Source organism: Panthera tigris, chromosome D1 (genome assembly GCF_018350195.1).
Source record: "Panthera tigris isolate Pti1 chromosome D1, P.tigris_Pti1_mat1.1, whole genome shotgun sequence".
NCBI classification, from domain to species: domain Eukaryota; kingdom Metazoa; phylum Chordata; class Mammalia; order Carnivora; family Felidae; genus Panthera; species Panthera tigris.
This window is the reverse complement of record NC_056669.1, coordinates 2,293,758-2,316,973: the sequence shown is the minus strand read 5'-3', so window position 1 is coordinate 2,316,973 and position 23,216 is coordinate 2,293,758. Positions and strand designations below refer to the sequence as shown.

General features: G+C 48.7%; 1 protein-coding gene across 3 annotated transcripts in view; it reads left to right on the top strand.

Moving 5' to 3' along the window:
• PDGFD (platelet derived growth factor D) overlaps window positions 1-23,216 on the top strand; it is a 221,345-nt gene that overhangs the window by 192,243 nt on the left and 5,886 nt on the right. For all 3 annotated transcript variants that reach the window (XM_042957827.1, XM_042957826.1, XM_042957828.1), the window contains exons 4-6: window positions 221-283; window positions 4,025-4,223; window positions 16,559-16,773. In XM_042957827.1, coding sequence (XP_042813761.1) covers window positions 221-283; window positions 4,025-4,223; window positions 16,559-16,773 — 477 coding nt within the window. The remainder of the gene's footprint in view (window positions 1-220; window positions 284-4,024; window positions 4,224-16,558; window positions 16,774-23,216) is intronic.

Sequence of the window (23,216 nt, the reverse complement as noted above, 5' to 3'; positions counted from 1 at the left end):
GACTGTATCCATTATGTCCATAAATGTCCGTGTCTTGAATGAGAAGCGTTCCTGAGGAGAGGTGCCTAAGACAAATGGTGACCTGTCCAGCAAGACGGCACCCTCATTTCTGTTGTCAGTTAGTTGGAAGAAGCTTTAGATGGCTGAGATACTGAAATTGTGCACATAATGAACGAAACAGAGGTCTGATGGACTCACATGGATGTTTCTTGCCTTCTAGGAAGATTTCCAACCCGCAGCAGCCTCAGAGACCAACTGGGAGTCCGTCACTAGCTCTATCTCCGTAAGTAATTTAGTTTTCTGTTGCCAGAAAAAAAAAAAAAAAAACTGATGGGGAAGCTAAGGTCAAGCCCAAAACAGCTCCAGCTGTGGAAGGATCTGTTAGCTTCACCAGAAGCCATGTTGCAGTCGCGATGAGCTCTACCATTTCACGTAGATTATAGCGGGCGATGCCATGCACCAGGAAACCCCAGTACCCACTGCAGGAACAAGGGACGGACAAGGACTTCAGTATCTATCCATTTCAGAGCAGAAGGTTCCAGCTAGAGGAGCGTCCAGGCACAGCAGACACATCAGACTGGTCCGTGGCATAGGCTCAAGTGGGGAATTTTGCCAGAGTGTTTCTGGATAATCCAGGAGACACTTGGAACCTTCGCCTTTTCAGGGATCTTTTCAGATGTGAGAAATCCCAGTGTTTACAGCAAGACAGCTTAAGTGCAAACCAGGCATGTGCCCTCTGAATGGGAAATGAAACATAACCCCCCTGAAACCGTAATGTGGTCCACACCCCCATGTTCTTCCCCGCGAATGTAGTTATTCCTCTGTAAGCTACTTCCCTTTGTTCAGAAAGAACAGACCTTGTTTTCGCCAGTCCTGTGAGTAGCACCCGTGTAGCAGTAAAATACAAGGTCATAAATGCAGGTGTTCGTTAGCGGCACAAAAGCGCGGCGAAAGCCTGCCCGTGGCTCTCACCTGCGTCCGTACGGCCGAGTCAGAGTTGATTCTTTTTTCATGTGATGGATGGGCTATCCCTTGCTCTCTGGGGAATTTTTGAGAAACTTCCTTCAGGTGGCAGGGTTTCCTTAGCTATGGATTCTGTGGCTCTTTCGTTCACCTGGCGTGTCCACTGGACTAGAACAACATGACCCATTCAAGAGGTCGGTGAGGCTTCTGATGGCGATATTGAGAGTGTTTTATTTGTTTGTGATAGTCCCGAATGCACACTCTGAACCTAGCTAAGTGCAGGAGTCATTGTCAGGCAGGCGAAAATGGAACCGAGGCAGGTGATACCTTAGTCCCGGGAGCAGGCTCGGTGGAAAGCTTGGCCAGGTGGCATTCTGGGACTGGCAATTCCAAGTGGATGCCGGTGGCCGCTTTTGCCCCTGGACCCCAGCGTGCTGTTCTGTCAAGTCCCCTGGCTTCTCCAGCATCGTACACGTGATGGCTCGGAGTGGTGTAGACATTCCTGCCCCAAGTGCGGAAGCTTACATGCTTCAGGGACCCCTAGCGAATTCAGGATAACCCGGGTCCTCTTGAGAGCAAGATTGTGCCGTCCATCGGGAGGATCTCCAGAAGCTCATTGCTGGGTCCGCATCCCCTGGTCACTTTTCTGGGCCCAGTTCCAAGGCCAGGTGCTGCTCAGCCCTCTAGAAAGAGCAGGGACCCAGAGTCGTGTCCCTCAGCGTTCTGGTTCTCAGGAACCCTCTGGAATACGAGTAAGGACCCTTGGACCCGCCATGAACTTTGTATAAGCCGTATTTTGTGTTTCTTGAATGGCTTATCATTTTCAGGGTATTTTTCTTTTTTTTATAAATCGTTAACATTTTAAAGTCATTCGGTTGTAATGAAATCAGATCTATGGTGCCACGGAGAGGGGGCATACCCAGTGAGTTCTCTCCCATAAAAATAATTTTTAAACGATTACCCCAGAAATACAAATGTTCCAGTGGGTTTATGAGGTCATCTAGTCGTCCTTCACCTCATTTCCTAACCTGGTGTTTCTGTCACACGAGGACGGTTTCACATTTTACCTATGGTTTGTTCAGACTTGCTTTTCAGACTAATGTTGGGAGACATTAGTTTCCCATCCCCCTCAGGGACTAAGAACCCCCACCCAGGGCTTTCTCCTGAAGCGATGTCTAGGGACACACAAGCTCTCGGCACAGTCAGGAGCAAGCCCAGGAAACGTTTTGCCCAGAGCCCCCCAGATCCATCGTAAGAGGCTTCCTTCCACGTGCATGAGCATGGCTTCATTCGTGTTCCTGCTTTGGTTTCAGAAAAAGAGGGAGGCGTTTTAATTTCAAAGCTTTTATATGCTGCCCTGCACCCAAATTTGGCCAGCTCTTTGTGAATTTTTGGATTTTAGACCCACATGATCGTGATGCAAGGCTAAATGTAAATCACCTGGTGAATATGAGCCAGGTAGACTGTAGATTATCCAGATAATACAAAGTTGGATGGGAATTTGAAATTTTGATACGGAAGCATAATGTCTGACTCTAGCACCTGATGCCAAGAAGGATGGAAACAGGAATGATGTGGCATAGCCGGGATGCAGTTTGTATCAGACACGCACACACATGCACACACGCATGCACACGTACCCATCCACACACACACGTGCACACGTGTACCCACACAGACACGCACATACATACCCACACATACACGCACACACACAGGAAGACAGACACGCACGCAGATACCCACACATACATGTATGTACACACGCATGCACACGTACCCACTCATACACACACCCACATGAGCGCGCGCACACACACACACACACACACACACACGCACCTGGATTAGAGAGCTGGCCTCCTACCTTCACCAGCGGAGCTCAGGTCTCGCTGCCTCTTCCCCAAACTCCACCTCCCCTCACCCCCTTTCCGCTACAGGACCTATTTGAAAACCGCTCCTAAGATGCACCAGGGGCAGGTTCGTGCTTTTACAAGACCCCTTAGTCTTGCTGAAGAGGGACCACCATTCCTCTGGAGGCAGGCGGTCATTCATCATTGTTGACACACCTTGGACCTTGACTGGCTAAAAAGAGACAACATTACCCGAAAGGTTTTTGTTATTTCCCCTTTTCCCGAAGTGATAGATGTTTGCCCTTGAGGCTTCTTATTTGTCTGGCAGTTTCTTTAAAGACACTTTGAAACCATTTGAGGCTCTGTGCTCTCTATCTCCCTGTTAATGGGTCATGAATCTTTACAGAGATGTTTGAATCATGGCTCATTTGCCTCTAGATTATACAAGGGTTAGTGAAGTAAGTGCTTGGAAACTTCTGTGGGGACATAACCCATGGCAAAATGCGTGATCTCTTCCAGACTCTCTGTGATGTTGTAGTCCCTATTTAAAGAGTATTTCTGAGAATATTTTAACGACAGCTGGGATCACTAGCAAGCAACAGCACTTTAAAAATATATATGTGTGCTTCCCGTGAGAATCTCCCAGTCTTGGTGAAGACTAACTATCCTTGTTGACAGTAAATAACCTGGCTAAAGTACCACAGTGTATCAGATTGTCTCCAGAGGACATTCAAACCCCACTCACACAACCCCTGTCATGCCAGGTGACCTGTGCAGGGGAGACATGGAGGCTAAACATGGGGGAATAGAATGGATTCTGCCAAAGTTGCCACGGAAGGAGTTCAGAATTGAAATCCTAATCGTTGTTTGTTGATGCCAACATGGATGATTTGGGACCTTGAACCAAGAAATGAGATGGTGTCATTTTGATCTTGCCATTTAGTCAATACCTTCGTAATGATTATATTTCAGATGAACTAGAAGTTTTATAACCTCCCTGGTTGTGATTTGCAAAACTGTGAATGACTCTCACTTCCCAGTCAGTTGCTGTCATTCAAGACTCTGGCAGAGAACTTTCACGTGATATTTACACACATAACGTCTTAGGATCAAAAGCCTGTCGATGTTCCTCCCGTGTAGTTGCGTGACCATTGTATTTCGTAGCACTGGACTTTTTCTGAGTACACTGAGCTGTGTGTCACTCCTAGGGGGTATCCTATCACTCTCCATCAGTAACGGACCCCACTCTCACTGCGGACGCTCTGGACAAAACAGTCGCAGAATTCGATACCGTGGAGGACCTGCTGAAGCACTTCAATCCAGAATCGTGGCGAGAAGACCTTGAGAATCTCTACTTGGAAACCCCCCATTATCGAGGGAGGTCCTACCATGACAGGAAGTCAAAAGGTAAGAAACACAGCCCCGGAGGTTCTTTGTAAGCCGATAGGAACATAGATAGCAGTACTCAGCGAGAGCGAAAAAATGGAATCTATTTAACTCACTAAAATGAGAGGATTCCTGCCAGATTTATCACATACCTTTTCCATAGTACCTTCTAAGGAAGTTCCGTGTTTAATCCCAAACTGTGTTGTGTGTATGTGATTACAAAAGGTTTGGTTCAAAGACACGTCGTCGTTAGGAGCTGGGAAAAAACCCTTGTAAAATCTTCTGGACCAGCTTCTTGCTTCTCGGCAAGCAAGGTATGACTAGCCTCACCATCAAGAGAGGTAGATAATTTGGCACAGGCTGTGTGGCCAGTAGGCAGCAGAGAGGAAGTGGGAGTCACAGTTTCTTGCCTCCTGTGCCTCTCTGATGGATAGGAGTCTTTTCACTCAGGACTCAGCCAGCAGGATAGGCTCCTAGTTAAGCAGTAGTCAGAACTTCTAGAGGATTTCACCCGTCCCCATTCAGTGTCTACTCTAAAAGGGGTTTTCAAGAGGGTCTCCTGTGTGCTCAGTACTCTGGACTCTTCATAGGATATAAATGTCCCAAAAAAGAAACAGAAGACCTGGGATGGTTTGCACAAGTGTGGGTATGCATTCAACTGGGGGTTCCAGGAAAGAATAACGAAGGGAGGGGAGAAGAACATTCATGAGAAAACATCTTGAGTTAACGCTGTAATACTGAAACTCAAAAAAATCATATCTTCCTTGTACATCTGAGTGATGTGATCTGATAATGTTTCTTTGAATGTTTAAATGAAATTAATAGAGAACTATCTTGTCGTTACCTTTTTTTGAATAACATGGTAATTTCTAGCCTATTATGTTCTTGCTTTATTTGCTAAAATTTGTCGTGAAAGTTTTATCTCTCAAAGTCTCGTCTGCCTCGTTTGCATCGTAGATGTGAAGGTATTTAGCTAAAATAGGGCTCGTTTGGTACATTTCAGAATGTCAGGGGTCCTTGTAAGAACTGTGAGCCTGGCCAGCTGGCATAGGTAATGTGTGTGTTAGTGGGCACAGCCCCTCAGAGCATTTGGGCTGGAATGGCCAATCCGTTAACCGCCCGCTGGGTCTGTTGCTTATGGCTCACGTCTGACATCCTGGATACTTGAAAGGTAGAGTTCAAGGGTGGGCAGGAGAGTCACCGGTGGCCCTGACGTTACAGAGATGTGCCCTAATAGTCAGGTCACTGTAGCTCATACAGTGTCCCCAGGGCTCAGGTGGGATTCAACAGAGGAGAAATTGCATCTCTGTGGTGTTGTTGTCTTTGAGTCTCTTCTACGGTCAACTCGAAGGAAAGTGAAACGTTCACGGTGCTGTGAAACCTCCAGAAGAATAGGAGCCATGGTGTCAGACAAGGAAATGATAAGCTCCCACTCTGTCTTCAAGGGTCTTAGTCACCACGGCTATCTGAGGGGTGGTTCTTCTTGACACGTGGTTGTTGGATTCTTACAATTTAAAAATCATCGAAATCCATTACGTTCTTTCCCTCGGAAGTTATGTCGTGTTGGAGGCAGAGCGTCTGGGTTCAGATCCTACCACTACCACTTACAAGTTTGGTGATTTTTCAGTGAGTCCCTGGCCTTCCCGTGCCTCAGTTTCCTCATTGGCACCATGAGTGTGACCACACTGGCCTCCAATGATTGTTAGTGGTGCCGTCGAGAACAGCCAGCCCCGCGCGCTTGTTCAAGAAGTGTTAGCTCACTCTGGCTACGTAGAATCCTGAAGGATGTTAGTATCACGTCACTGGCGAAGCCTTCCTTGTCCCTCGTCCCCTCCCTGTGCAGTCCACCACCCCAGCATTTGGAGGACTTGGGACGTCACAGCATTTCTGTGTCCTGCTCCTGCACTGTTATTGTGGCGTGGGGTTTTCTCTGAGGGAATGGGAGATCCCAGGACCTAAGGGTCTCGTCTCCACTCGACTGGGGAGCTGTGAGAAGCTGCAGGTGTCCAGTCCCAGACACCCCGACTCATGGCTCCCAGGGGGGGCCAATGGAGATTGATCCTGAGAGGCCGCCAGGGTTGAGAGCCACCATTTTAGGCATTGTTCATCCCGTTATGTCGGGTTCTTGGCATAGCCTCAGACACGTTTTAGGTGCTCAATTAATGTTTGTGAATTGAAGATGCTAATAATCCAGCATGAGCATATTTCCAAAGTTTATAGAAACCCACCCCACAGACTGATGAAGGAGGCTTTGTTAAGAATGCCTTTGGTTACTGATAGAACCTTGCGAGAGCATTCAAGGTGACATTCCAGTTATTTCTGACAGAGTAAACATTTCTTTCCGTTGTTGGCTCAGGTCTGACTTCTTAAGCTCTTGTTTAAAACGGCTCGAAGGCAGATCTGTGCTTTGTCACTTAACACTGGTGAGTCACCACTGTCTGTGCACTGTTCTAAATGTGCTGGTTGGTTGTTTATCATTCCACTGATGCTGGGCCACCTGTGTGTATCTCTCTCACACACACAGACAAGTCCCGTTTAATATTCCAGCTGTCGTTCTCAGCTTTGAGAACTTAAAAATACAAATTCATGGTTTATATTCTGGTGTAGAGGAAAGGGAGCGGTGAAGGAACAGCAGGAACAGAAAAATGGTTACAGACAAGGGAGGTCCACTGGATGCCAAATAAAGAGTGAACTTGCTAGGATTCCTAAAAACGTTCCCTCTCGTGGATGTGATCATTTTTTAACGATGTTGTGCAAAAACAAACATCAGTTCTGGGTAACTATGGAATTTCCATTCTTCTGATTGCCTATGCTCATCAAAGGGGCACTTCTCTTGATACCCAAGAGAGGTGCTCAAAGATGAGCCTTAAATGCGAATGTACAAAACACAGAGTTTTATAATTGTAAAATAAAGCACGCACACACTGGGTGAAGAACTGTTATAATAAAGTAGAAACGGTTAATATTGGGTAGAAAACTATATGCTTTGCTTCTATGGTTTATTGCAAGGCGGATTTGGTGACCTCGCTGTCTACATTTTTTACATTGTTTTTTAACGTTTGTTTATTATTGAGAGACAGAGGGAGACAAAGCGTGAGCAGGGGAGGGGCAGAGAGAGAGGGAGACACAGAATCTGAAGCAGGCTCCAGGCTCTGAGCTGTCAGCACAGAGCCCGATGCAGGGCTCGAACTCACAAACTGCGAGATCATGACCTGAGCTGAAGTCGGACGCTTAACCGACTGAGCCACCCAGGCGCCCCTCACTGTCTACACTTCTAAAACTCATGGGTAATAGGTAAGCTCAAACTTGCCTGTAAAAGCTTCTGGACTGAAGATAGAACAAGTTAACATATCTAACGTTAAGTTTCTTAGAGGGTATGGAGAAAACGGTAGCACGGATAATCGAAATCCATACATAACTGCAGTTCCCAAACCCAATTTTTACCAGTAATTTCAGCCTCATACTTTCACCTCAAAGCTGCCTTAAAGTTTAAAAAAAAAAGTTGTTTCAAGTTCAAGTTGCATTACTTTTTCTAACGAATATGCTAATCATATAGCAAACTTGTCCCTAGTTAGGTAAACAGCTGTATGGATCTTCTACAAACTGTATAATCATGTCGTAACTATTGTGGCCTAACTGAAAGCTGTGATTTCTTTAAAACACAATCCTTTAGGGGTGCCTGGCTGGCTCAGCTGGTAGTGCGCGCAACTCTTAATATCAGGGTTGTGAGTTCAAGCCCCACACTGGGCGTGGAGCCTGGTTAAAAACAAAACAGAAACACAGTCCTTTACCTTTAGGGCAGTGCCTCTTTATCCCAGTTCATAGCATGAAATTGGACAACTTTAAATTCAGAAATGATCAGTCTCAAACTCTACCAGAGCGGGCTTTGAGAGGCCATTTATAAATGGAGATTAACAATGTAAAAGAGATCTGTGTTTTTACTTAATTCCAGGAGAACTTGACTTTCCCAAATGATAGTGTGTTTGTCATAGAAAAAAATCCAACACATGATAGCAAGGGGGAAGGCTGTTGTTACAACATTAAAGGTTGTCATTAGAATATGGGTATAATTGTTCAGGCACCCCAACTTAATAGGTTTGAACTACAGTTTTACTTACCAGAAGTAAATTCTTCCCCAAAGAGTTGGCCTTTTTTTAGTGCATGTGCCAAAATTGACATGCACTCCTCTTTTAAAAAAAAAAAAATCACTATTTCCACACTGAGTGGAGCAAATATATTGATACTAAATTGATTCAAAGTGACAGGGTTTGAAATACATCATTTTTACAGCCTCTAAATGGTTAGATGTTCTAACTCTGGGACAGTTATCAGCCCATCTCATAGACTCCAATACCAGTTCTGTGATTTCTTACGTGACATTGTTTAGCTCTAAGATCTAAAACACTTGCCTTTTTAATTTGAAAACTATTTATAGGTAAATACCAGGCATAGTAGCTGAGGACTAAATGAAATAAATATGTTTACTATCAAACTGTTTGAATTGGTTCTGAATTCTTCTAGATCGTAGATCAGAATACTTTTTATTTTTTAATTAGTTACTTGTTGCTGCTTCTATATCATGTTCTTGTGTAGTGACTAGGAAAATACAGGTTTTGCTCTTTCAAACATGACTTAAGATGAGGGAAATAATTTCATAATATATTAAGACGTGAACATAGCTTAGAACGAGCTGAAGTCATCACACGTTGATTGCTTGGAAATTTCTTTGTCTGCCTATCTGATGTCTGCGTAGGAACTTGCAAAAGGCTTTTGGCTGACCCTGGCAATGAATCAGATAAATCAGTCTTGAGATAGCATCCCCCTGTAACCACCTCTCAGGACATTAAACAGAGATACTGGGGACATTAAATCAAAATGGATTTATTTTTCTAATTTGTAACCTCAAAAGAGGGATGGCTTCATTCAACTTCCTGAACCACATAGTTTGCACCAAGTAAAAGCTGTCTTCATGATTGTTAAAATTGTCTACCACAAATTTGATAGAAATAGAACAAAGGAGAGGATGCTTTAGTGGGAGTCAGGGAAACTTGCGATAAAATTCTCGCTCATGTCCTAAGAACAGGGGCCTCGGGGAGGTCACTTGTAGACCCCCAAGTCCCTGCAGAATGACTCTAATTATAACCACCTTGCAAAGTTGTGTGAGGATTAGTGAGAGCAGACTGTCTAAGCCAGTGGGCCCTCAGGAAGCGACCCCTACTGTGATTACTCAAACAACACTGTGCAGAAGCAGGATGTCTCTGTGCACCCTTTCGCTCCCTTCCCTGAGGCCATCATGAGGAATCTGGAGAGCCTCCTGCATCGGAGCCAGATATCATCAGATTGAAGTATCTGTGAAATCAGTTCACTCCTTAGAAGTCTAATCAGCAAGTAGTCAACTTTTCTAGGATCTGTTTACCCAGAAACTTTCCTGGCCCCGTTTTGCTTGGTGCCTGTTTCCTTTGCAAAGCTTCTTCTGCTGCTTCTTTTTTTTTAGACTCTAGCCACTGTGTATGACCCATGTGACTTGTAAGCATCTGGATTTCCTGCTCGGTTCGCCAGAGAGCATTAATAGAAACCGTATTGTCCCATGGTGTCGTGTGCGTCTGTGCGGGCACAAGTGAGGCAGTTGAGGGAGGTGTCAGCACAGGGACGGCAACCCTTTTAGTTCTTTTCCTCCTGGTGCCCTTGCTTTTCTCCTTTTGGCCCATCTTTGTGGAAGCCCTGACCCATCGTCCTCTCAGCCCGGTGACCACCCCCCCTCCCCGCCCCCGTCGGGGCAGGTGACTCGATTCACGTTGGTCAGCAAGCTCCAATTAGCAGTGGAGAGCCGGAGTAAGTGTGGGACAGGCACATGTGCCTTTTCCACATCAGTCGCTCTGGCTCGTGGTGGATGTTTCGGCCTCGTTGTTCCCTTGCCGGTTCTTCCTGTGAAGCACTGGGGATGCCCACCAGGCCTCTGTTTGCTCTGTGCCCCCGTGGACTGAGGGAGAAGAGCCTTCTTCCTAGGGCGCAGTCCCCTGCCGAAACTACCTGTCCTGGGAAACCCAGCTTTATCCTAACTCCACTTTATCCCAAGCGGATCACCACCCTGCCGTGCCTGCCCAGCCTGGGAGGCACGATACAGGCCTACGGCAGAGATCCCACAGGTTCGGCTCCGGACCGGTTGGTCCACAGCCACAAAGCAAAGACCGCGATAGGGCAAGTCACACGAATGCTTGGGTTTCCCAGTGCGTGTGAGAGCTTGGTTTATGTGCTGTGCTGTAGTCTGTCAGGTGTCCCACAGGATCGTGTCCACAAGGCAGTGTTCATAGCTTCGTTAAAATACGCTTTCTTGCTAGAAAATACTAACCATCATCTGCGCTTTCTATGACTCATAACCACTTATGATAGATCCCCAAAACAAATATAATAATAGTGAAAAACGTTTGAAGTACTGTTAAGAATTATCAGAGTGTGACAGAGAGACATAAAGTGAGCAAATGCTCCTGAAAAAATGGGGCCAGTTAGGGGCGCCGGAGTCGTTCACTCGGTTGAGCATCTGACTCTTGATTTTGGCTCAGGTCATGTTGTCACGGTTCATGGGATTGAGCCCCGTGTTGGGCTCTGTTCCGACAGTGTGGAGCCTGCTTGGGACTCTCTCTCTCCCTGTCTCTCTGCCCCCACTCTCCCTCTGTCTCTCAAACACAAACAAATAAATGTTTACAATGGCGCCAGTAGACTTGCCCAACTCAGGGTTGCCACAGACCTCCAATTGGTGGAAAATCACGGTATCTGCAAAGCATAATCAAGCGAGACACAGTAAAACAAGATGTGCCCGTCTTGGCTTTGTCTGTCCTATAGACAGAATCTCTACAATCCCAGCATTGGTTCCCTCTGAAGGCAAATAATTATCAATCCGTTCAGCTCTTTGCATGGCTTCCAATTGGTTTTCATGGCTAAGACTGCTTATAGGTGGGGGCAAGAAGGTCAAGAAGGAGTGGGGACAAAATGAAGATTGTGAACAGACATAGGTTCCCTCACTTTGGGGAAGGAGATGATACTCACTATGCTGTTCAAATACCGAAGAAGAGGGGCGCCTGGGTGGCTCGGTCGGTTGAGCGTCCGACTTCCACTCAGGTCATGATCCTGCGGTTTGTGAGTTCGAGCCCCGCGATGGGCTCTGTGCTGACAGCTCAGAGCCTGGATCCTGCTTTGGATTCTGTGTCTCCTTCTCTCTCTCTGCTCCTCCCCCACTTGTACTCTGCCTCTGTCTATCAAAAATAAATAAATGTAAAAAAGATTTTTTTAAACTAGTTCAATAGGTGCTTAGCAGTTATTTCTAAAAAGACAAATACACTAAATTGATCCGTGCCCATAAAACGGATGGGGATTTCTCAACGTATGAGACGCTCTCCACTCACTCCCCTTCTTCTTGGCTGTGGGGTTTCAAGTGGGGATCTGAAATGGTCATTTTTTAACATCAGAAATCTATGACCAATGGATGGCACAACTCCAAAAAGTGACCTACCAGGCACTTTATAAGGTACTAAGAACTTGCAAAGTAAGTCTAGGAAGTTAATGCCCTAAAAATCTGGTACATAGGTGTTGATTTAATTTGTAGCCACTAACAAAATTCTGTAAGATGCTTCACTTTTGCTTTGAAAATGGCCCTGTTGGGGCACCTGGGTGGCTCAGTTGGTTCAGCGTCCGACTTCGGCTCAGGTCATGATCTCACGGCTCATGAGTTTGAGCCCCGCGTCGGGCTCTGTGCTGACAGCTCAGAGCCTAAAGCCTGTTTCGGATTCTGTGTCTCCCTCTCTCTCTGCCCCTCCCCCACTCATGCTCTGTCTCTCTCTGTCTCAAAAACAAATAAACGTTAAAAAATTTTTTTAAAAAATACTGAAGAAGACAGAGGCTCTCTGCCGTTTGCTAAAGGACAGTGTACTTTTCTAGCAGAATCTGATAAATGGGTGTGTGGGCACGGAGCACATGCTCGGGTGTCTGTCATTGGCAACGTCTTGAAAATGACAGGTCGGGATCGACCACGCGCCTGGGAAGCCCGGTCACTGGGTCAGCACGCAGTCCCCCAGTGGGAGGCTCCAGCATGGCTGGGGGGAGGTACTCTTTGCCTGTCCCTTCAGATCTTCGGGCTGCGGCTCCCAGCGCCCGCAGGCTTGGAAAAGCCTGGATTCAGGGTCCAGCTCCAGCACTGACTGCGGGTGTGGCTGTGGACCTGACAGAGGCTCAGTGTCCTCCACGGTGGAAGTGAGACCGGGAGGGGTGTGTAATTCATAGCACGGATGGCGAGTGTGGCAGGCGTGCGTGTGAAGAGATGTTCACGCTGCCTGGTTCTCGGGCTGCAGTGGCCGGGATCCAACAGGCCAGCCTGGCTCTCCGTCCTCCCGCACCTGAGCCTCAGCAGAGTGCAGAGCGAACACTGTGCCTCCGCCCTCCGCCTCCCCTCCCGGTGCTCAGCCCCAGGACCCATCCCCACGCACGGACCCGCTGCACCCAGCCTGGGCTGTGAGGCCAGGGTTGCAAGAAGACGGTGCTCCCACCATAGGTGCGGTGCCCCACGCTGGATTCACGTGTGCAGCTCTGTGACCACGTGTCAGCCTCTCCAGCAGGTTGTGCACACAGCCTGGAAAACCGAACTGATGTCGAAGACCCATGAAAAGACCGGGCCCAAACTCCCAAGGACGGCAAAGGCGGGATTATGACGTGATGCACAGCAGGTGACTTGAGGGTAAAGGACTGAAATTAACAGGGCCCTTGAATGAACCCGGGAGCATCCTGGCCGCCCTCGGTGCTCCTCTGTGCAGACTGACGCAGGAATGGAAGGGGTGGCCTGTCCCCGGGCCCTGCCTCCCTGAGGCTCCACGCCAGAGCCCCCTCCTCGGAAGCCCCCCCGCCCCCCGCCAGCCTTCCTGGCCCCTCACCCTCCTGCCTGCCTACCAGCTGCACAGCCTGACCAGCCCTTGACTAGAAGCTCCCTCACCCCACGGGACGGCTGCAGTCATGCCTTGCAGTTACTGGTGTCCGGCCAGAGGAACCTTTATTGCTGGCTCTAAATCGAGGGCCGCAGTGGCCTCCACGCCCCGGGAAGCAGGGTGGCCGGAGTCCACGGCAGCTGCCCAGGGCCGCAGGTTCTAGTCCCGTCGGCGAACCGATGATGCATAAACGTGAGTGTGCTGTTAGCCCCTTTGTGGCCAGGGCGGGGGGACTCTGCCACTGCCATTGGGGAAACGGTCATCCAAGGACATGAAGAGTCTTGCTTCCAGACGAGGAAGGCAGACGTGTCCGTCACCCTGAGTTGTGGAGGGCGCCTTGGGGTTTGGCCAAATCCTGCTAGGAAGCGTCTGCTGTGCCATTGCCCAGGTTATTATTCTGCAAGGCCTGAAGCTCCTCACCACACCTCCCCAGTGCGGCACAGGCAGGCCCCGGCTTCCTCCTTCGGCACCTGTCATGCCCCCTCCCCGCTTGATGTGCTAGAAACCCGAGCGACGGGGAGAAGAGCTTCAGATGCTAGTTTCGCTCTCACTGCTCCCTGGGAAAGCGTGGGAACCACGAATGCGGCCTCAAGTGTGAGGGGACCCGCGGGGGGCCGAGCTGCAGACCCTCAACGGCTCGGTGCCCATGCTGACTTCCTATCCCTCTCTGCCCCCGCACCCTCCACCCCCTCTCGCCACTAGGCCCTCTTCACTCCCCCGGGGCAGACCACACAGACCCCACCATCGCGGGCTGCAGGTGCAGCCCTCCGCGTCAGCCCCCATCACCGCACAGTGATGCCCAGGCCAGCGTCACCATTGATGCGAAGGTGACACTTGTCATGGATGATGGCCACACTTCCTGATGCATTTATGTAACCCTTCCTGCTTGGCTCGCACTTATTCCCAGGGCTTCAGCAGCAATAAAATGGTTCCTTTCCCAAGACGGAGTTCATTCGATTTAAATCCGGATTGATTGTGGCTAAACTTATGACATGTCTTCACAGAGGAAGGAAGAAACAGCCATGAATTATGCATGGAAATTATTCAGCATGTCTTCACCACCACCCCCCTGCCCCCCGCCCCCCCGTGCCGCGGGCTCAGCGCACCGCAGCTGGGGGAGGGATCCCTGGCCTTGAGACTCAGCACCTACTTGCCCAGGTGGAAAGCCTCTTGGGGCACCTCAGTGCCCTTTAACTCCTTTGAGAGGTCCCCCGGCCACGTGGCCGGATTTCAGCTGACCTCGCGCTATTTGGGGGACCCTCTGTCCACTGTGAGCTTCTTTGGTTTCCCGCTGATGTGTAGTCTGGACAACAGCCTTGGCCTCTGCCCCCAGAGAGCATGTGAACTGCTCCTCAGGCCCTTGGGGTTTAAGACTAAGACCCCGGGGCGGGGGGGGGGTGCTGGAGTCCAGACTCCGTGGGACTCCTCCCACGCGTCCCCGGCCGGTGACAGGAGCATGGTGACGTGGTGTGGGGGCCAGTGTGGTCGGAGGACTTCCTCCTCCCTGCTTCTTGGGCCAAGCCAGCTGCGGCCGTGGCCGCCAGCCCGCGGTTTGGACGCCAAGCACCTGGAAGCTCATGTGGATTTTTGAGGACGTTCACTGTAACTCACGTGACCCGGTGATAGAACTTCAATTCAAGTAAACGTTCGTGACTAAACTGTGAGAATTTAGGGCGATGCTCTTAATTCATGGAGGTCCCAATAACCACACCCCCTTAGCAATCATTTACCCAGAGCCACGACCAAAAGAGAGACAGAGGAGAAAGGCTTGAGCCTTTTTTTTTTTAACCTTGACTTTTGAGCCTTTGACTTTAAAGGGAAGGATGGAGGGAAACGGGAAGCGAGTCAGGATGAATAAGGAGAAGCGAGTGCCGGGGACACGAGATTCAGTCCTTGGACTATTGCTGTGAAATAGGTAATGTTGTGCTGTGGCAGCCGAGGCTGCCAGCACGTAGGTCACTTTCCGCCTACCAGGATGCACAGTCAGCGTGGTTCGTGCAGAGCCCGGCCCTTAACCACTGTGCTGTACTGCCTTCCAGGATCCGGTGCGAAATACACATCCATTGTGGCCCGAAGACACCATTTTCTTTGATGTTTTCGTTGATCTTGGAGTTAAAATGAAGCCAAAACCTTTTCCTGCGTTACACTTCTTTGTAAGATTTCATTACCAGCTAAATATACTACAGCGGTTGTCCTAATGAGTCTCTGATAGAATTCAAGTCATATTTACATAGTGGTTTCTTTACAATCAGGAGGGGATCTATTTTGTTTTTAAGGTAAAGGCAGTTATCTTAGATGGCTGAACATTTCATTTTATTTCCTCAGAAAAAAATTTTTTTTACATTAAAAAAAAGATGCAGTGATGGGGCACCTGGGTGGCTCAGTTGGTGAAGCATCTGACTTCGGCTCAGGTCATGATCTCACAGCTTGTGAGTTCGAGCCCCACGTCGGGCTCTGTGCTGACAGCTCAGAGCCTGGAGCTGCTTTGGATTCTGTGTCTCCCTCTCTCTATGCCCCTTCCCCACTCACGCTCCATCTCTCTCTCTCTCTCTGTCTCTGCCTCTCTCAAAAATAAATAAACATTAAAAAAAAATTTTTTTTTAAAGGGGGTACCTTGGGGCGCCTGGGTGGCTTGGTCGGTTAAGCGTCCGACTTCGGCTCAGGTCATGATCTCACGGTCCGTGAGTTCGAGCCCCGCGTCGGGGTCTGTGCTGACAGCTCAGAGCCTGGAGCCTGTTTCAGATTCTGTGTCTCCCTCTCTCTCTGTCCCTCCCTTGTTCATGCTCTGTCTCTCTCTGTCTCAAAAATAAATAAACGTTAAAAAAAATTTAAAAAAAATAAAATAAAAGGGGGTACCTGGGTGGCTCAGTCGGTTGAGCGTCCAGCTTCAGCTCAGGTCATGATCTCGCAGCCTGTGAGTTTGAGCCTCATTTCGGGCTCTGTGCTGACAGCCTGGAACCTGGAGTCTGCTTCAGATTCTCTGTCTCCCTCTCTCTCTGCCCCTCCCCAACTCGCACTCTGTCTCTCTCTCTCTCAAGAATAAACACACGTTAAGACAAAAATTTTTTTTAAGATGCCAAGAAATTTGAACCAAGGTAAAGATTGAGCCAAAGTTTCCGGAATCTTTTTGTTTTCTTCTTCGTTGTCGTTGATCATTCTATTTATTGTTATTACTATCATTGCAGGGCAGATCGGGTCAAAAGAGAATTAGATTTTCCCCCTTCAGTGTGTGGGCTGATAACTGAGATCCCAAGGGCAGATTTGATCCCTGGAGTGAGGCTGTCCTGTCCTGGCAGAACCTTCCGGCCCCTTGCCCAGAAATGCCTGCCGAGAGGGTGCTTGCTGAGGGCGGTCTGCCGCCTCACATGGTGCCTGTGTCTCTTACAGTTGACCTGGACAGGCTCAATGACGAGGTCAAGCGCTACAGCTGCACCCCCAGGAATTACTCCGTCAACTTACGAGAGGAGCTGAAGCTGACCAACGTGGTTTTCTTTCCACGCTGCCTCCTCGTGCAGCGCTGTGGCGGTAACTGTGGCTGTGGGACCGTCAGCTGGAAGTCCTGCTCCTGCAATTCAGGGAAAACTGTGAAGAAGTATCATGAGGTGAGTCGCCGTCAACCGTCTTGGTTGCAATCCTGCAACACTACCACACGGAAGCTCTTTGCAGCTGCAAATGTGATGCAGTCTCCAGGGTGCACACAGTTGTTGGGGTTGTTCACTGCACAAGGGCACCCAGCCGGAGGGTCGATGGGGAGCTGAAATTATACGTGTGCTAACCTTGCCAAGCCACGTGCCTTGGGGCGGGGCTAAGTCATTCCTGAAGAAGGGACTCTTTTTCCTAATCACATAATACCACCTGTGGGCGACAGCCCCCTTGGTAGATTATGTAATCAAATGTATGATGCCGTGAGGCACAGCTTAACTAGCCTCCTTGTAGTGATATGATGGTATTCCTAAAGGCCATAACTGAAAAATCCAGGCCGCTTTAAAAAAATTCTAAGGAATTGTGGTTTATATACACAATGGAGTGCTACGTGGCAATGAGAAAGAATGAAATATGGCCCTTTGTAGCAACGTGCATGGAACTGGAGATTGTGATGCTAAGTGAAATAAGCCATACAGAGACAGACAGATACCATATGTTTTCACTCTTATGTGGATCCTGAGAAACTTAACAGAAACCCATGGGGGAGGGGAAGGAAAAAAAAAAAGAGGTCAGAGTGGGAGAGAGCCAAAGCCTAAGAGACTCTTAAAAACTGAGAACTGAGGGTTGATGGGGGGGGGGGGGTGGGAGGGAGGGAAAGGTGGGTGATGGGTATTGAGGAGGGCACCTTTTGAGATGAGCACTGGGTGTTGTATGGAAACCAATTTGACAATCAATTTCATATATTGAAAAAAAAATTCTAAGGGCCAAACTTGAAGTCAATCAAGTCATTAAAAAATTAAGCAGAGATAGGTGCACCTGGGTGGCTCAGTCAGTTAAGCATCCGACTCTTGATTTCAGCTCAGGTCATGATCCCACAGTTTGTGTGTTCGATGCTTGGGATTCTCTCTCTGCCCCTCTCTCTGCCCCTGCCCCAGTCTCTCGGTCTCAAAGTAAATAAATAAACTTAAAAAAATTAGGCAGAGTAGGGGCTCCTGGGTGGCTCAGTCGGTTGAGCATCCGACTTCAGCTCAGATCATGATCTCATGGCTGGTGAGTTCGAGCCCCGTGTCGGGCTCTGTGCTGACAGCTCGGAGCCTGGAGCCTGCTTCAGATTCTGTGTCTCCCTCTCTCTGTGCCCGTAACCCACTTGCATTCTCTCTCTGTCTCTCTCAAAAATAAATAGACTTTAAAAAAACAATTTAAAAGATTAGGCAGAGTGAAGACAACAAAATGTAAATTGGCAGAAAACATATATAGTTAGAGGCTTCTCAATTCTCTAAGTATGATAATATCTTTCTGCTAAAAATACCAGTTTTTCCTGACTACTGCTGGGTGCTCCCCAGGACGTCAGCTCTGAAAGGAGGCAACAATGAACAAAAAGTAAATATGAGGGTAAAAGAGGGAGCAAACCTTTAAGGAGAGCCAAGTCTGTGTTCCTGTCACTCGTGACACTGTGCTTTTTTCCTTTTAAACATACGGCTCGTTACTGAGCATCAGAGTAAGAGCAGGCTTGGGGGGAGTTCGCGGTCCTGACCGTGGCGGTGCCCGGTTTCCTCCCAGTCGTGGGGACCCACATCACCAAGCGTAGAGACTCAAGCGTTCACATATGTGACACGCGACAAGGAAATCTCTCAGATAACCACTTACAGGGTGGTTCGCAGCACGAAGGAAGCGCACCTTGGAAGATGCCAAACATCACGCAGGAATCTGAGAATGGAAACAATGAAGCAGACGTTATTATTAGACATTACTGTTTGAGCTACTTTTCCCCGGTACCCACCCAAACAAAGGAGTCGAGGGTGGTCCCTAAACAAAACGTCCAGCTTTGTGAAGCTGTTTCTTTTTTATCCTGCCCACACAACAATAATAGCAGGTCGAAGGAGGCAGCCTCGGAGCTAAATGAAAATGGCTGTGTCATACGTGGTATTTTCGACTTGGGAAGTGCAGGAAGTCAGCTGTCACAATGGCCGTGCTTACCTCAGGAGGGAAACACATTATTTTAGACCCACACAGAGCTATTTCCTTAGGCGTAAGAATTTCTTACTCCACCCTGCAGTTTTCACGGGGGAACATAATGTCCTCATGGCCAGAGAACGCTACGGTCTGTGTTCATTGTGTTTTATTTTTGTATGACCCGGTGAAGTCCAGATTGGACGTTGTCCTTTGCATCTCAGAACTTTGTAATGTTTAGGCACACCCTGAGGGTCCATGCAGAATGCAGTAATCAGAACAGAGTTAAAATAATCTAGCAGGTGACACGATGTCTACACAGACATCATGCCGCGGAAGAAGATTCACGTCCAGGCCCTTGATCTATCTGTAGAGTGCTTTATTTCCTTCTGGACTCTGCTCAGATAGAAGGTACAGCTTCATTGTTTAAATGGTTTATGGCAGAAATGGCAGAGTTAAACATATGCCCCCCCCCGCCCCCAAACCCCTCACCTCCCAGACAGTTCACACTGTAGAACTCTGAAGGGTCCTTCTCGCCTTCTCTTCTTGTCTTTGTACCCGGGAGCCATTACCTGTACATTTCTGTGCACAGTTAACATTGAGAAAGGGAAGCTCTTGGTTCTCTGCCCATCACATAAGTGGGTCTAAGATGTCAGCATCCCTGAAACCTCGTCTTCTAGTGTTTTGACATCCAGGAGTCTGCAGAGCTCTAGACAAAATCGCTCTGCCAAGCGCCAGACCAAGGGACCAAACAGCATCAATCATTCACTCGGCCACTGCACAGCCAGAACCAAGGCGCCTGGCGTATTGCCCCTGGACTGCTAAAACACCCTTGAAATGTGTCCCCGTGACCACTCTGTGGGCTGCACCGTGGAAGAGAAGAGAGGCTGGCTCCCTTTCCAGACACGGGGGTTGCTTGAGTGGGGCTCATTAGGGGGAAATCCCTGTTCTTGTTCTCTTCTGTGACTGTATTCTTACCCCAGAAAAAAGAGACGCCAGGGTCCCTAGCTTCTGCTGGTAACCGATGAGATGTGAAATGAGTTTCTATGGGGCACGAGCTGCCTTACGGGGGCAACTGGAACCCATCACATAAGCAGAACTGTGCGACTCTGCACAAATATTTCAGCACTCGGCGTTTAGGGAATAAAATCTGAAAAATTATGAAGCCCCTAATGGAGCTGATATAATTGCTCTTTCCACGGGTCATGCTGTTTCCCTGGAGCATTCTTCTCTGTGCGATGCAGTGTTACCTTCTTTATGACTTTCTGTTCTCAAAAGTACTTGTAAGCATCCTGTTAAGGTGTTTTTCCTTTTTTGCTAATAGTAGGTCCTTTATGCCTCTTGGAATGTATAGGATACAAAAGATAACTTTGAGGTGGTAATTTTTTCAAAAGGGAAGTTTCCAGAAAACATATTGTGTAGACAGTGAGATGATGTTATTTCAGTTCTCATCTGCCTTGATAATGTGCATGAAGGGATAGGATCTTCTCTAGAAATACAGTGCCTTTTAAAAAATTGTTTAATGTTTATTTTTGAGAGAGAGAGAGAGTGTGAGCAGGGCAGAGAGAGAGAGAGAGAGGGAGACACAGAATCGGAAGCAGGCTCCAGGCTCCAGGCTCCAAGCTGTCAGCACAGAGCCTGACGTGGGGCTCGAACCCACGAACCATGAGATCATGACCTGAGCCGAAGTCGGATGCTTAACCAACTGAGCCACCCAGGTGCCCCAGCGACCTTTTAAATTAGATGACGGTTTTCATCATCTGGTCCCCTATCTGTGTCCATTCAGGCAACAGCCAAAAACTCACGAAGTAGCAGAGAGAGAAAGAGCAAAGTCGGTTTTCTCTGTGCTGCTTCTCATGATTTTGTCACGAGGCCCCCACAACCACCTGTATGACGTGGTAGAATTTTCTGCAGGGATGGACACGTTTCCAGCCTGGGCTGTGCAGGGCGGTGGTCACTGGCAACGTGCGGTTATGGGGCCCTTGATGTGTATGCCACACAAATGGGGGACTGGACTTGTCATTTCATTTTATTTTAACTAATTCAAACGTAGATAGCTCCACACAGGCAGTAGCTACCACACTACAGAGCATAGCCTGGACCAGCCTCTGTTTCTGGCACAGTCGTTCCTGTCTCTGGACAAAATGGCAGCCGGGCGGCGGGGGGCGGGGGCAAGACTTTAGAGCATTACTCTTATTTCACTGTAAAATTTTATATTAAAGATTGCTTTCTGTTACAGTTTAAGAGTCAGAAAATGTAGATATTTATATATGAACCAAAAGATTGATTAGAGGTTTTAAAAGGTCGAGCCTCAGACTTGGGAGAAAAGAATAGTACTTTGAGTTTTGACGTGTTTTAAGCATCTGCCGTAGAAACAGATTCAGCTAGAATTGCAAGTTGAGGGCGAGGAGACAGAGAAAAGATTGGTTTCCACAGACTTTCTCCTCTGTGGCAAAAGCGGTGAGGTTTGGGGTTGTGAGGATAGCCAACCTAGCAACAGTCAAGAACATTTCTCTTCTGTTTCTGGAAATAGCATTTCTGAGCTGGTACAGAGCCTCCCTGCTTCCTTCCGTTTCTGTCTTTGGGTGAGCCGTGAGCGCATTCTGCAGACTTTCCCTGTGCTTTCCAGGGACACCGTTGAGGCTGGAAGGAAGATACGGCCTCCGGTTCCAGCTTTGCCACATGGGAGGCACCCCAGGGCCAGGCACTTGAAGCCCCGTGGGGCCTCGGATTTCCTCCCTTCGTCCCCACAATCACCTGCAATTTGGGGTTCCCAGACCTGAGATTCCCCGGTCTCTGTTAGCCGTGGCACCGTCCTCCCGCCAGAGTCCTGCCTGCCTGAAATCATGTGAGGACTCTAACAAATTGGTGGGGGGAGCACCAGGCACATGCGAGAGACTCAGAGATACGATCTGGGGCGGTCACTGTGGCTAGGATGGCCCGTCCACCTCTCGGACATCATGCCGGGATGCTCCCCTCCCGGGGATGCCGATCCATGAGAGCATCTGAAGTCGTAGAGTGCGAAGCGGAGTTGGGTGGGGTTGTCTGGCCTCCGTGTGGCCCACTGACTCCTCGCTCATCCACTGAGAGCTACAGAATGTGAACATTCCTTCCCTTCTGGATTGCGCTCCGGGTCCGGCCTTCCTGCCTTGGGGCGTGCCGCCCTTCAGGTAGACCAGACCCGTTGGCGACACGACCCTCTGATTCCCTGCTCAGAAATGCGACACGCTGATTCCCTGCTCAGAAATGCGGTGCCTGGTGAGGCCCCTGTTACATCTTCCACAGCACGTAGGCTGAGCATGCAGTCTTTCAGCCTGTATGGTGCCGACACAGTGACTTCTTTCTTCTTTAGAGGTGGGACTGCGGCTGAGTGCTCCCAGAGGAACCCCAGAGTGCTCCCAGGGTGCTCCCAGAGGAACCCCAGGGCGCTCCCACAGGAACCCCAGAATGCTCCCAGGGTGCTCCCAGAGGAACCCCAAGGAGTTCCCACAGGAACCCCAGAGTGCTCCCATGGTGCTCCCAGAGGAACCCCAGAGTGCTTCCAGGGTGCTCCCAGAGGAACCCCAGAGTGCTCCCAGGGTGCTCCCAGAGGAACCCCAGGGTGTTCCCACAGGAACCCCAGAGTGCTCCCAGGGTGCTCCCACAGGAATCCCAGAGTGCTCCCAGGGTGCTCCCACAGGAACCCCAGAGTGCTTCCAGAAAACTCCATGTCTCCAGTAGCAAGACTGCATTTTCAGTATTGAGGAGAGCTTTACGGACCCTCACTGTCACATCACCTTCAGACTTACTCTGCCAGGGACACAGTGTTAAACGCTGTCACCCCTGTCTTTCTTACCGAGGACCATGTCTTCTGACCCGGTACCAGTCCTCCCACCACAACGCTCTGCTTCTGCTGGGACCATTGTCCACAAGTTCAGCAGTTACCCGGGCAGAAAATAGTACATTTTCCCTCCTCCAAATACTTTTGCTTGTAATCACTGAGGTTTCATCACAAAACTTGACTACCAGCCCTTAAAAATCTTAACCCTCTGCACATCTTTCATAAAGTCTTATGAGCAGGGAAGAAGTCAAACTGAAAGCAAAAATAGGAAGCTTTTTTTTTTAAGATAAACTCTATGCGGGCACCTGGGTGGGTCAGTCAGTTAAGTGTCCAACTTCGGCTCTGGTCGTCATCTCAGGGTTCCTGAGTTCGAGCCTTCCCGCTCGGAGCCTGGAGCCTGCTTCGGATTCCGTGTCTCCCTCCCTCTCTGCCCCTCCCCCACTCGCACTCTCTCTCTCAAAATTAAATCAACATTAAAAAAATTTTTTTTAACTCTTAATGATTGTGGTTTATACACCGCATTTGTCCTGGAATATGCCCTTATATTCCTTTGTCAGCCATTAATTTGAGAAGTGTTACAAGGCCTTAACAACCTCTTTTTATCTTCCCAATAAAGAAGGACCCAACTCA